Genomic DNA, 15,471 nt, shown 5'->3' with positions numbered 1-15,471 from the left:
CCCTTCCGATCCCTTCCCCTCCCTTCCCCTCCCCTTTCCCTCCCTTCCCCTCCCCTTCCTTCCCCTCCCCTTCCTTCCCCTCCCCTTCCTTCCTTCCTTCCTTACACATACTAGGCTCTTTTCGGGTCTGGTGTGGATTTCTAAGGGGAACCTTGCGCCAAAATTTCCAAAAAAAACTGCGTGTGGTGCCCCCCCCCCCCCCCCCCCCCCCCAGATCCATACCAGACCCTTAGCTGCACCAGATTCTTTGTGCACCAGTAAATCTCCCCCCACTGCATTCTGATCCATGCATCAGATGAGCACAGATTTTCACCCTGGGATATGCTTGCAACAGGCTGCCTACACGAGTCTCCACGAAAAAGCTGTGCGTCTTATGTGGATGAAGATGGCCTCATGGCACGGGCATATGAATAAATATGCCCATGTGAATGAGCCCTTAAAAGCCAAAGTTATCAGTTTGAATAGTCAATATGTTGGTATACAGTAGTTTTTTCTTTTCTTTCACTGGCCCAGTGAAGCTCTGAGAAAAGTCAAGGTATATCATCACACTGCTAAGACTGTACCATAGTTGCCTATTGGGAGCCACCAAATAAAACTTGAAGGCTTGGGAACCCATGTTCACAAAAAAATTCTTTATATCTCACATTACAGTTTCATGTTCAATACTAAAAATCTTCATTCTGTCAATATTTATAATTTAAAATAAGTTTAAAACTGTTGTGAAGTTTTTGCTTCTAAATCATCTCTACATTGTATTATAGTAAATTATTTTATGGAATTTCTTTTGCCATTATAAACTGAATATTACTATTATGGATATTCTTAGGGGAGCTTGGATAATGATAACATCTTCTCCATTTCTGCAGCAACCAATAAATTCACAAAATGGGAAGCTAGAAGTGCTTGGACCTACAGGTAATTACAAGACAGGGTGAACTAACAAAAGGAAAACCTGTATCATGATGGGGTTTATTCCTACATTATCAGTAATGAAGTACATTTAGCCTTGTTAATAGATGGCTTATTTTGCCCATATTCAAGTCAATCGGTCACTGATTGTACATTCTGAATTATTTTATGCTGTAAAAGGTTAACGCTGAATTCTAGGCAGATATAAAGGACATAAATTATTGCAGCTCTCTAATCATTAATCTATCCTTCGGTGTATTTTTTTTTTGTTAATGTAGGAAGTGTAAGCACCTTCATATGACTTGGTGTCAGTCTCTTCCAGTCCTTGTACAGCAGAGCTTAAAGTGGAAGTAAAGGCTAATAAAAGTCAGGTTAAAAATGTTGCCTCTCCCTTCCTCATACCTTTTGATGTATAGTGTTTGTAAAAGAGGTCAGTGGAAGTACTTTTTTTTTAAAGCTTTGGTGCGGCCATGCTTTTCAGAACCTTTGGCCGTCCTGCGTCATTGACCGGCTGCTGCATCAGATGGAGGGAACACCGACAACAGGGGTGGGGGCAATGGAAGCCAGCGGGTGAAGTCGCAGCTGTGTGAATTCAGACCTATTGTTAAAATCGGCAAAACCTAACTAACGCTAAACCTGCTCTCTGCCACATTCTGTACCTAATCTATCTAACCATGTAAAGTAAAAATTGCTATACTTACCTATTTTGCAGCTGATCCAGTCCGGTCCCAGCATCGGCTGTCACTGGCGGCTTCAGTGTGGAGGCGTGTGCAGGAGAGGCAGCTGACAACGGAAGCCCCATAGTAACTCTATGTGTGACGTCACTTCCCATTCATTTCACAGCCGTTGTCGGTGTTCCGTTAAAAAAACCTACCCGTAAAAATTCCCTACCCTCGTCACTTCCGGTTAGGGTACGTCAATGCGGTGGCTTCCCGTCAAAATACCCTACCCTCTTTCCCCGGCGGGTCCAGAAAAATTTAAAAGTGCCTCCTAATGGAAGAAAATGTATATATATTAATCGAAATGAAATGATATAAAAAAAAAAAATATATATATATATATATATATAATTTGAAATTTTCTTCCGTTAGGAGACACTTTTACATTTTTCTCGACCCGCCGGGGAACAAGGGTAGGGTATTTTCACGGGAAGCCGACATCATTTGCTAACCCAACACTTTAAGCACTGGGAACGAGGGTAGGGTCATTTCACGGGAAGCCGTTGTAACGTTAAAAAAACCCTACCCCGTGAAAATTCCCTTCCCTTGTCACTTCCGATGTGAGCCGATCATTTACTGCCTGAGCATGCACACTGGAAAGCAGCTCAGCTGATGCATGACGTACGTGGAGCGGAAGTGATGAGGGTAGGGAATTTTCACGGGGTAGGAGTTTTTAACGTTACATCGGTCCTCTCCTGCACAGACCTTCCACCGCTGTAGACCAGACCGAATCGGAACGTCTGCAGAATAGGTAAGTACAGCAAGTTTTGCTTTACAGGGTTAGATAGATTAGAGTTAGAATGTGGCAGAGAGCAGGTTTAGCGTTATTTAGGTTTTGCCTGGACTTGCACTTTAAGCTTACACTGACACAGAAGTGATGCGATCATGTGACCATACCAAAGCTGTTAAAAGACAGTATTTACACTGATCTCTCATACAAATGGTATGCAGAAGTGGTATGAGGAGGGGGGAGGCAACATTTTTTACCCAGACTTATATTATCTTTACTTCCACTTTAGAAAAAGGAGAAGGAAAAGCAGCACAAGGAGCCAATCATATGTGCTGCAGTGCAAGAAGCATGCTGATAGGAGGACAGAGAGATGAGCTTATTATTAGTGTTCTGCTCCTCCCTTCACTGTCCAGTCACAGGGGGAAGGTCGGGAGGAGCCCGGGGAGTAAAAGCCAAACTGGAACAAATTTAGGTCCCCTCCTCTTTTGGGTATGAATATGCTGTTTGGCAGAGCTGTGTAAACCTCAGGCCAAAATAAAAATATCTAGTGAGATCCTTTTGCACCATAACTCTTTTTTTATTATAATTACTATTAGCACATTTTGAAAAGAACAAAATTATATGCATCTGAAAAGTTTGGCACTAAAAAATACTAATCTATCTAACCCCTATACATAAATAGCACCACTAATAACCAAACCTGCTACTAAAACTGCTAACTATCCATTATTAGTAGTGGTCTTTATCTATAGGAGTTAGGTGGATTATTGTTTTAGCACTGCACTTTTCATATGCACGTTTCTCAGGCCTGGATGGACAGAAACTCCAATCCTTTGGGTTTGTAAGCACTGCCCCCTTTTTTTTTTTTAAAGGTTTTTATTAAACAAACAAAACACAGTACACCAAAAGAAAAATGGCAGTGCAACATAAAAGAGAGGATACAGAACATACAAAGCATCCTCTCCAATCATCTAACAAAATAAAACCACAGTACAGAGAATACCCAGTAATCGTGGTAAAAAGGGGGGGTAACACATTATTATATGCAATATATAACGACACATGCTGAGCAAAAGAAGGCACTGTAGACATCGCCTAGGAGGCGTCAGACACCGAGGAGGCAGTAAGATCAGAGTCTACCCAGAAGGACCAGATTTTATTGAATTTCTTCGGACATCCTCTGGCCTCATACGTCAGTTTATACAGAGGCAGAGCCTGATTAACAATAGAGATCCAAAATGGAACGTCAGGGGGTGTGGAAGATTTCCAACGGAGAGCAATAGCTTTCCTAGCATAGAAAAAGAGCAAACGCAGAAATAGTTTCGTGCGAGCCGGAGCATCCTCATCATCCACATATCCTAGGAGACAACGAAGGGGGTTACAGACATTGGACAATTGAGAGATATCAGTTATAAAGACCGTCACCCCTGACCAAAAGGCACGGACAGGGGGACATTCCCAAAACATGTGAAAGAAGGATCCCACACCATCAGAGCACTTAGAGCAAAGAGGGGAGGATAATGTACCAATTTTATGAAGGAACAGGGGAGTGTAGTAAGCCCTATACAGGAATTTTAATTGTATGACTCTATCCCTGGAGGAAATTACAACCGGGATTTGTTCAGGAAGGACGTCATGCCAAACCTCCTCCGTCAAGTCCGGGACGTTTTCACGCCACTGGGACTCAACCACCGCCAAGCGCTTAGACTTAGAATGCAAAAGCCTACGATAATATGTGGAGACCAGCTTCTCATGTGAAGAGTCAGAGAGGAGATATTCCAAGGGGGATGGCTCCAGCGAGACATCCCGGAGGCCAAACTGCGCAGCCGCCGCATGTCTCAGCTGGAGGTAGCGAAAATGAGCCGTAGATGGTACAGCAAAAGTGGACTGCATGTCCGCAAAGGACCGGAAGGTTCCCCGGACATACAGGTGATCAACAGACTTCACCCCAAGACGGGCCCAAAAAATACCGTCGTCCCGACCGAAAAACTCCCGAAACCGAGGATTGTGCCAAAGGGGGGCATTAGGGGAGTACGACCCCGGAGGGTCGGCCTCACCCAATGCGGTAGCCGCAAAAACCCGTAGAGTGACCGAGATAAGTGCAGTGTTCGGCCTGCCCATAGTAGACCTACGGTGCAGCAAATTTTGCAGAGATTCATAGGACGTGAAAATAGCCGCCTCCAAGGCCGCCGCAGCATGATTGTCCTCGGGATGGAACCACCAATGTGCGTGTGCCAACTGGGAGGCAAAATAATAAAGGCGTAGGTTGGACGCTGCCAGTCCCCCCGCTAATACAGGTAACTGTAACGCATCTCTGGCCACACGTGCCGGCCGACCCCCCCAGATAAATGAAGTGAAGAGCGAATCGATGACCTGGAAACGACGTTTGGTAACATATATCGGGGAGTGACTCAACACATACAGAAATCGGGGAAGGAACATCATTTTAAAAATGTTGATCCTACCCAAAACCGTGAGAGGAAGCTGGGACCAGAGCTGCAAAGAAGATTTAAGTCGGGCAACCAAGGGATCTAAATTATTGGGGAGGAAACGAGACAAGGGGAGTTGAATGTCAACCCCCAAGTATCGAAACCGATCTACCACCTGGAGAGGGCATGAAGCGAGAGAAGGGGGCAGAACCTGGGGATCCAGGGGGAACAGAGTAGATTTACTCCAGTTCACCCGGAAACCCGAGAAGTGACCGAAGCGATCAATAATGGACAATAGAGTGGGGAGGGATTGATGTGGATCCACTAGATATATCAACATATCATCCGCATACAAGGAAACCTTTTCCTCCAAGCCATTGATCACAAAGCCCGCAACAGCCGCACACTGGCAGATCTGCGCAGCCAAAGGCTCAATGGCCAGGGCGAAAAGTAACGGGGACAACGGGCACCCCTGCCTAGTACCCCGAAAAATGGGAAAGGAGTCAGACACGGAATTATTGACCCTGATCCGGGCACGAGGGAGATAATATAGAAGTTGTACCCAGTTTATGAACCCCGATCCGAATCCGAATTTCGCCAATACCTCCAAGAGATAAGGCCACTCCACTGAATCAAAAGCCTTGTGAGTGTCCAGGGCCACCACAACCCTGGCCCCCACAGAATCATGAGTTGTCTGAAGGTTGGTAAAAAGTCTACGCAAGTTGATCGAGGTAGACCGGCCAGGAATAAACCCCGACTGGTCCGCCCCGACCAAGTCCGTGACAACCGTATTCAGCCTCCTCGCCAGGACCTTGGCCAAAATCTTCACATCTGTATTAATAAGTGAGATCGGACGGTACGATTCACAGAGAAGAGGGTCCTTGCGCGGCTTCGGGATGAGTACTATAAGGGCTTCCGTCATGGAGGGTGGCAGACGTCCCTCCTTCAGAGCACAAGTAAACACTTTCAACAAATGGGGGACCAGCAATTCCCTATAGTGAAGATACCATTCAATGGGGAAACCATCCAAGCCAGGTGTCTTATTATGTGCAAACGTAGCTATGGCCTTGTCAATCTCCTCTGTGGTCAAAGGGGAGTCTAAGAAGCGAGATTGGTCGACCGACAATGCGGGCAGTTCAATATCATATAAAAAATCATCAAGTTCGATAATAGTGTAATGGGCCTGAGTGCGGTATAAAGAGGAATAAAATTCAACAAAACTATGAAGAATAGCAGGAGTTTGTTCTACAATGACACCGGCCTGGCTGGTGACCCGGGGAATGATACAAGGTTGAAAATCCGGCCTAGCTAAGTAGGCCAACAAGCGACTGTTCTTGTCCCCCAGTTCAAAAATTCTTTGATTCTGATATAACAGTTTTTTCTGGGTGCGCTCAATAAGGACGAGATCCAAATCACGGGCTCTGGCCCGCCAAGCGGCGTGATTCTGAGGGGAGGGGTCGTCAGAGTATTGCCGTTCAGCCGTATGCAATGCCCGTTCGGCGTCAACCAACTTGGTCTGACGCGCCTTCCGAGCATGGCCTACGGCAGACGAGAAGGTGCCCCGCATAGTGGCCTTGAAGGCGTCCCAGGTCAGCAGTGCCGACCCCTCCCGTCCATTGAGCGCCCAGAAAGAATTCAATTCCGTGAGCCCCTGATCAGTCACCGCAGGGTCCGCCAGCCACAGAGGGCTTAGTCGCCACAATTTATAATTAGGTGGGGACCCCAAAGCAAGGTCCACCAGCAAAGGGGAGTGGTCAGATACCGCCCGAGGGAGGTACCTGATCCCCGAGAGCGGACCCAGCAGTTCCCGAGAGAGCAAACAGAGGTCAATCCTAGATAGAGTGTGGTGTGAGCTCGAATAACAAGAAAACTCAGTAATCCCCCCATGTTTCCACCTCCAGGCGTCCGCGAGGTCCAATTTGTCTAAGTAGGAGCGCAGGGGGGTATGTTGGGAAGAAGCAGCCCCAGAGCGGTCTAAAGCATTGTCGAGGACCGTGTTAAAGTCACCCGCCATAATAAGAGGGGCCTCCGCCATTTCCAAAACCAAACCCAAAACACGGTCAAAGAATGACTTAGTAAACGGCGGGGGGACATAAACATTCACCAGGGTATAAGGTTTACCTAAATATTCAATAACAAGGATAACAAAACACCCCGAGGGGTCCGTCTTTAAATGTTTAATAGTGACTGGAGCGGATTTGGCAATCAAAATGGACGTGCCTCGGGCATAGGAAGAGTAGGTAGAGTGTAGCGCATACGCCACGTGTGCCCGCTTAAGGGCCATAACCCTGGACCCCTGGAGGTGTGTCTCCTGTAACAAAACAACGTGAGGACTATGGCGTTTTAAATAGTCAAACATCAGAGACCGTTTCACTTTAGAATTGAGCCCCCTGACGTTCCATGAGATTATACGTAGAGTAGACATAGAAATACACCAACAATCAGCGTTAGCGCCCCGTAGGTCAGCCCAAAAACAGGCAAACCCCGAAGGGCCAAGGCACAACCAGCATCTGAGAGGAGCCCAGATAAAGGAGTATACATAAGACATAAAAAAAGTGACCACAGTAACATAGTAAACAAAATCAACTGCATCGCATAAGGAGAGAGCATGACCCCAGAAACAAAAAAAGGAAAAACTGTACCGACCCTGTGGATCAAAATGGTGCAAACAAACAAACCAAAAAGAAAAAACCCGCCTAGACCCGCAGGTTGCGGATGGCAATAGTAACAAACACCCCCTCCCCCCACCCTAGCCCACCCGGCCCTCAAACCCCAACAATTGAGAGCTTTGTAGCCCATAACAACAAAAGGAAGTCAAATGCAGGGAAACGTGGATCTGCTCGTCCTGTAGTAGACAAACGAGAAAAAACAATAAAAAGGAAAGAGATGAGGGGGGAGCCCCCCCACCCCAAAAATGCCCATCAGAAAAAACAGAAAAATAGGAACCCCGACCCCCAGAAAAAGGGAATAGCCATCTGTCCCAAAAAAAAATCAATCAAGCGAGAGAGGGTCCATGTGGAGCACCAGGACGAGCCCAGAGCCCAACCAGACTATCAGCAGATAAACAGTCTTTCATCTAGGAGGAGACCGCCGGTCCTGGCGGCCAGGAGAGCCACGGCCCAAGGAGTCCACCCAGTGCGCAGCCTCCCGAGGATCCTGGAAAAAATGAGCCTTGCCTTGAGAGATGATCCGGAGACGGGCAGGATAAAGCATACTATATGGTAACTGGAGATCACGCAGCCGTCTCTTAACTGCCATAAAGGAGGCCCGCTGCTTTTGGGTGGCTGCAGAGAAGTCAGGAAAGATGGAGATAGCATTATTATTGTAGGAGACACGGCCCTTCTCCCTGGAGGCCCGTAGCACAGCCTCCCTGTCCCGGAAATGCAGAAGTTTAATGAGAAGAGGACGAGGTGGCGCCCCTGGTGGCAGGGGGCGCAGCGGCACCCTGTGCGCCCGTTCAATGGCGAATAATGGAGAAAAAACATTCTTCCCAAAGGTGTCAAGGAGCCACTTTTCCATAAATGATTCGGGGGTCTTTCCCTCCGCCCCCTCAGGGAATCCCAGAAAGCGGAGGTTATTACGTCGGAGGCGATCCTCCATGTCAGTGATCTTATCAATGGTGGCCGTGTGACCCCTCTGTAAATCAGACACAGAGGCCTGCAAGGGGCGGTGGGCATCCTCCAGGTCGCCAACACGTTGCTCCGCGTTGCCCACCCTATGGCGGAGATTATGGACATCCTGCTTCAGGAATGACATCTCCATCCTCACAGACTCAATTTGAGTAGTGAGAGAGGCCTGACAATGGCGGATGGCATCCATGATGGCAGCAAGGGATGGCTCAGGCCTATCCACCCCCGCCTCAGCAGTGGGGTCTAGGGGGGAGGAAAGAAGAAGGTCACTCACAGTCTCATGCCGATGCGGGGAGGAAGAGTCGTCAGGCTCCGAGCCACCTCCGTGGGAGAGAGAGGCGGATGGCTGCGAGGATCGTGCAGCAGCAGCTGGCTGGCTCGAGCTCCGTGGCGGGCCTGCGCCATCTTGGGACCGCTCGAGGAGGGAGGCCGACGACCGGGATCCAGCCGCCTCCGGACCAGGGGGACCGATCTTCACCATCTCCGCTGATGCACCGAGGGATCAGGAGTACACGGGCGTCGGAATCAGGTGAGTAGCGGCTCGGGGTTCCACAGGATCACTGAAGGATCAGGGCAAGCAGGAGAGAGCTCCGGGACCGCGCTGCTCTCACATCAGTAGCCGGCCACGCCCCCTCAAGCACTGCCCCCTTAAGGACTGCTTGATTTTTCACACTTTGGGGTCCCCCTGGGTTACTGTTAGCAACATTGACATTACAGTCTATCACGTTACTTCTTGGCTCAGTCAATAATTAATCCAGGGGTATGTTGTTGTTTTGTTTTTCCTTTATAAATTAGGGATGGGAGAAGGGATTAGTAGGATGCTCCAGATTAACTATGCACAAAGTTTGGAGGACATCTATCTGTTAATACAGCCAGGCTGTTGATGTAACCTTGCCACTTAGGTGGATTTAGGATTAAGTCTCTTTCCAGATGACTTGATGAACTGAAGTTATCTTCAGGACACCCTCCTAGTATCCTCTTTCTTGATTACCGACACCCATCCACTGACTATCCTACACCGGGGTGGCCCCCTCAGGTCAGGCCCCTTGACACGATCCTCTGTATTCACGATACTGTTTTTCTAGGGTCTCCAGTGTCTCCCCCTCAGTCAGCTTTCCTGGACCTCTGGGTTCAGCTCCGTGCCACTGCTACAGAGGAGGAGGCAGCCGCCAACCTCCCTCCGGGACTCTGCACACCAGCCAAAGACCCCGCAGCACATGTGCTCCTGGCTTTTATACAGTATCCCAGAATGCACCGAGACAGCCATTCTCTGCCAATCACCAGCACTGTATCAAAGCCTATTTACCCATTGGTCAGGTTTCCTCCCACTGACCAACATGCCTCCCTATTGGACCAGTGTGAAACACTCTCTGGACTCAATGAATCACATACTGAGCACACTGAGAAGACCTCACTAACAGATCCCCTCTCTGCTGGACAGAAAGCAATATAGATTTGCCTGCTGTTTCTCTGCTAGGCAGACAGAGCCAAAAACTATACTTCCTCACTAGCATCCACCTAGGAGGGTGCTACAGGTAGATAAGACAGCATGTACTACATGTATTTCATCTGCATATTTAGCCGTTTGTCTACAGCTTATATTTTCTTGACTTTTTGGTTTGAGGGTTCATTTAGTATTTGTTCATTGGCCATACACTACATGTTTATTGACGGTGGCAGTCAAATATTTATTGAACCTCGGTGAACAATTGAATGAACCTGCTCTTGCAGCTCCCACTGACATCCCACAATACGTATGATTTTCTATGGTCTAGCTTTGTGTTGAAGTATGCAGGGGTCATGCTATGGTGCACTCGACTTAAATTAAAGTTGATATTAGCAAATAGTGATTGCTCACCATCGGTCTCTGGGTGCCCAGGAGCTGCTTTAACATATATGTGTTTATAAGTGTTCTTCTAATACTATAAGTATAATAGAACACTTTACCTACCAGCTTTCATTTCAAAGCTCCTTCACCAGTGTTGTCTTTTTTTTATTCTTCTGTTACAGTTTAGAAATTAATAGAAAAAATCTGATTGGTGGCCCTGGGAAACACATGTGGCTCTTAGCAGTATACTGATAAACAAAATGTCCTTAAAGCGGAGTTCCACCCTAAAAATTATTTTTTCACCATCCGCTAGCTTAGATGAACCTGAAAAAGAATTGGATAATTCAAATTTTTTTTTTTTCACTTACCTTGTTTTTAATGAAAATATACTTACCTTCCTTTCTCTTCCTCCCTCTGCGGACACAGCTCGCGCCGTCACTTCCTCCTCGCCTTGACTCCTGGGAGATGAGCGTCATCGATCCCAGGAGTCAATGCGCCTGCACCGGCCCTGCTCGCCACTTCCGGGGCAGGCGCGTCGAAGCTGTGCAGGGATGACGCGCCTGCACCGGAAGTGAGGAGCAGGGCCAGCGCAGGGCATTCTGGGACTCCGACGTCACCGAAGAGGACACCGAAGAGGACGCTCCGGCTTCAGCTGCCAACACCTGAGATGGCAGCGCTAGACAAGACATATTCAAGGTAAGTATTTCTTCTTACAGGTAAGTGAAACAGGGGACAGTTCAGAGGCGATCGTTGCTTAAATGCACTAGCCCTGACTGTCCCAGGGGTATTTTTAGGTAAAAAAAAATTTTCAGGGTGGAACTCCGCTTTAAGTGTTTGTCCACAAAAAGCACTGAACTGTTTGATCTGTGGATAATGCATTTCTGGTGTTAAAAGCATAACTCCAAGGACATATTAAAAAGTTTGAGCCCACCAATGTATAAGCCCTCGTTCACATTAGCACGACTTGACATGCGATTTGACAGGTAAAAACGCAGCTTATTGCAGGCAATTGGAGCATCCCAATCGGTGCAATGCCTAATTTGTGGCACCTTACTGGTTTTCAAAAGTAGTTCCTGCACTACTTTTGGCAACTTTGGGGGTGATTTCAATAGACATCTGTGCATGAACCCACACAGATGTCCTTGAAGTCGCTCCCGAATTTGGACTGAAATGCAGCTTTGAAAACATGTGAGTTCAGATTAATTCGCACGATTTCAAAGCTGTGTTAAGTGTAAAATGAAGGCTTAAGCTGGATACACACTATACAATTTTCTTCAGTATAGTGCTTTCAAAAGCTGATACTGTATGTGCAGGCTATACATTTTTCGTACGTGAACACAACGTCTGATTTGCATTTAATTAGTACAGTTTTTGTCCGAAAAAACAGCAAAACTAGGCATGCTCGGAAACTAAAGAATACATACAAAACAATTCAACACATTACATCGCTTCTGAAGTTGAATTCTATCGTACGAGAATTTTCGTATGAAAATAACCTCTTCACTTTCCATATGAGACTAGCATGCCACAAAAAACTAAAGAAAATTCGTCCGATAATCTGATCGTGTGTACGAGGCTTAAGGGGTTGATCTACTAAAACTGGCGAGTGCAAAATCTGGTGCTGCTGTGCATGGTGGCCAATCAGCTTCTAACTTCAGCTTGTTCAATTAAAGTGATACTAAACACAGTTTTATTTACATTCTCCCTTTAATAAAAAAAAAGTAAAAAAATGCATCTAAGTACCTACAGTATCTCACAAAAGCGAGTACACCCCTCGCATCAAAAAAAGGAAAAAAAAAAACAACCTTTGGAACACAGAGTAAAAATAATAATTGTTTATCAGGCTGGGTTCACACAGGGGCGGCTTTAAAGTCGCCTGACTCTGAAGCCGCTCTGTGCAGTGCGACTTCAGCGGGGCTTGCATGTGACTTCTCTAATAGAAGTCAATGCAAGTCGCCCCCAAAGTAGTGCAGGAAACTTTTTCTAAGTCGGAGCGACATGAGTCGCTCCGATTAGAACGGTTCCATTGCATTAAATGGAGCGCGACTTGTCAGGCGGCTAAGTCGCCTGACAAGTTGCCCCAGTGTGAACCGGGACTCAATAAACTGTTTTTTAAATTGGCATACAAATATTTATTGTATTTGAAGCAGGCTGCCTCACGCCCCTCCAGCCTGTATCTCAGAATAAGAGGGAGGTAAAGCCACCATTATTCTATGAGTAATATCCCAGCCCCATGGTTTTTAGCTGGTTAGTGGGCATAGGGGAGGGAGTGGGCTGTCATTTACCACTGTGAATCCATCCACATGTGTGCTTCTATAGAACCCATGGGCTACTCAGGTGATAGGGAAGAAATGCTCAGCATACAAACTCACTGAAAATGGAGCATGTGCAGAGTTGCCATCACAGCTGCAAATCCCTAGCTGAATTGGGGACATGGACAGAAGGTAGAGATAAAAAGCCGTAGGATCAACCAGGTTTTTTGCAGAATACAGAAAAAGAATCTCATAGTGACTGAGTGAGTATGAACAGCATGTAATACACCATTTATTGATAGTTTTTTTTTTTATGATGTGGGTTTAGTGAAACTTTAAAGTGGAGTTCCACCCTAATTTTATACTTACCTCCATCTTCTCGCTCCGGGTCACCTGAAAAACAAATGGATAATCGCAATTTTTTATTTTTTTTTACTTACCTTGTAGAGAAAATCTACTTACCTTACTTCCTTCTTCCTCCCCTCGGCGGCTGCGGCCCGTCGTCACTTCCTGGCTTTTACAATGATTCCTGGGAGCTGAACGTCATCGCTCCCAGGAATCATTGCGCCTGCGCCGGCCCCGACGTCAGTTCCGGCTGGCGCGCGTCATTCCCTTCTAAACAGCTTCTGGGCATGCCCAGAAGCTGTGGAGGGATGACGCGCGCGCACCGGAAGTGACGTCGGGGCCGGTGCAGTGCATCGTGGGACCGAAGAAGAAGGAAGAGGACTCCGAAGAGGATCGCGCTGGCTTCAAGCTGCCCACACCTGAGATGGCAGCGCTGGAGAATACTTTTTCAACGTAAGTATTTCTCCTAAAAGGTAAGTGCAACCCGGGACAGATCAGAGGCTAGCCATTGTGGAATGCACTAGCCCTGACTGTCCCGGGGGTATTTTTTTTAAAAAAAAATGTGCATTGGGTGGAACTCCGCTTTAAGATTTGACAAAAAACCTGAAAGCTGAGTATTTTCTATGCAGAGCTGCACCAGATTTTGCACTCTCCAGTTTTAGTAAATAAACCCCAAACAGTTTACCTATTCTTAAAAATGTTCCTTCCCCCTGCCTCCTACCCATCCTGCCTAACCTGTATAAAAAAGATGTGTGTCTGCTAGTTGTTAGACTAACTGCCATCCGTCTTTTTGTTTCTTAGGGCTCTTTCACACAGTCCGCCCGTCAGACGGACTCCGTTTATCTCAGCGGGGGATCAATCTGCCGATCCCTAGCTGAGCAGGAGGATGACAGCTGTTCTCCGTGCTGTGTGCGGAGACACAGCTGTCAGGTCCCCATGCATCTCTATGGGGGAACCGGATGGAAACGGACCGTCTGTCAGTTCTCATCCGATCCTATCCGATCCACTGGACGGATGGAAAATAGTCTTTCCATCCGTCCAGATTTGACGGATCGGATGTCAGTGGACATGTCTCCGCTGACATCCGATGCCCCATAGAGATGCATGGGGGACCGTTCAGATCCGCCAAAAAAACAGACAGGCAGATCTGAACGGTCCGCCTGTGTGAAAGGGGCCTTAATGTCCATCCTTTGAGCCAGCACTGATATCTGGTTCTCTAACTATACTGACAAACTGTATGCTGTCAGTTTTGTATTGTTCTACTGGCCAAATCTTGTGGCCATGTTCATTGTTAACAGCATTCTCGCATCAAAAAAATAATAAAAAAAAAAAGATGTGTACTTACTTACCTACTTTTAAAGGGATTGTAAAGGTGGAAGATTTTTCATCCTAATGCATTCTATGCATTAAGATAAAAAAAAAAAACCTTCTGTGTGCAGCAGCCCCCTAATACTTACCTGAGCCTGTCTTTATCCAGCGATGTTGCAGGAGTGTCTAAGCTTCTTGGGACTCCCCTCCTGATTGGCTCTCTCTGCAGTCAATCAAAATCATTCAGCCAATCAGAAGAGAGAGGGGGCGGCTCCATGTCTGAATGGACACAGGGAGCTGTGACTCGGCTCAGGTGCCCCCATAGCAAGCTGTTTGCTGTGGGAGCACTCAACAGGAGGGAGGGGCCAGGAGAGCTGAAGAGGGACCTAAGAAGAGGAGAGTCTGGGTTGCTCTGTGCAAAACCATCTGCATAGAGGAGGTAAGTATAACATGTTTGTTATTTAAAAAAAAACAAGACTTTACAATCGCATTAATCTATCTCAGGCCGGTCATGTGTTCCTGCACCTCCAGCTCAGAGATCGCTCAACAACATGCTGGGAGTTCTGGGAGCCGTGATGTCCCCCATAGACTCTATTTGCCCAGCTGTTGTTGGTGCTGCCTCCTCTCCCCTGCAGCCACCACTCACCAACACTGGGTTGCTGGAACTGTGGGATCACTTGACCGAACCAGAGCGGATATAAAAATCCATAAGTACACAGATCTTCTTTTTTCAGCTTAGGCAGGATAGGTAAAAGGAGAGGGGAGGGGACATTTTTAAGAATAGTTAGACTTAGGCATTTCTTCCACTATAATAATAAAAAAATCATTACACATTTTTTTGAAATACTACTAGTTTATTTATTTGCATTCAAAGACATTTTTTCTGCATTAAAAAACAACCAAACAATAAACAGAAAAGCGATACCATCTCTTCATAAATTGTACCTGTAAGCAGGCTAAAACTGGCCATACACTATGCAATCTGATTGTACAATCCTTCACTTGTGCAAACTTTTCCTAAACTATGTAATATGAGGACAAATCTAAGCAACCCATGCAATAAGTAACAAATCAGGCAGGCCCTTATGCTACATAGTTTATGGTAGATCTAAAGGAGATTGTACAATCAGATGTTATAGTGTATGGTCAGCTTGCTATAGCAATCAGATTTGTGTGGACCTTACTTTTCACAGTGCTGTTGGTCTACTTTATTTCAGTTACCTAGATAGAGGCAGGGACCACAGGGAGGAGCAGCACAGGGGGATAACCAAGCAGTGTGGGGAGGCATCTTCATAGTCCAGTGAGTAGGTAGGTTCTGTAGA

At 46.7% G+C, this 15,471-nt stretch overlaps 1 protein-coding gene across 1 annotated transcript in view; it reads left to right on the top strand.

Moving 5' to 3' along the window:
* Positions 1–15,471, top strand: part of ERICH2 (glutamate rich 2) — a 78,757-nt gene that overhangs the window by 17,088 nt on the left and 46,198 nt on the right. The window contains exon 6 of the mRNA XM_082260315.1: positions 867–915. Coding sequence (XP_082116441.1) covers positions 867–915 — 49 coding nt within the window. The remainder of the gene's footprint in view (positions 1–866; positions 916–15,471) is intronic.

This window comes from Pelophylax lessonae (assembly GCF_965119305.1).
Source record: "Pelophylax lessonae genome assembly, chromosome: 6".
NCBI lineage: Eukaryota > Metazoa > Chordata > Amphibia > Anura > Ranidae > Pelophylax > Pelophylax lessonae.
Note: the sequence above shows the minus strand (reverse complement) of the source record. Positions and strands in the feature narration are given on the sequence as shown.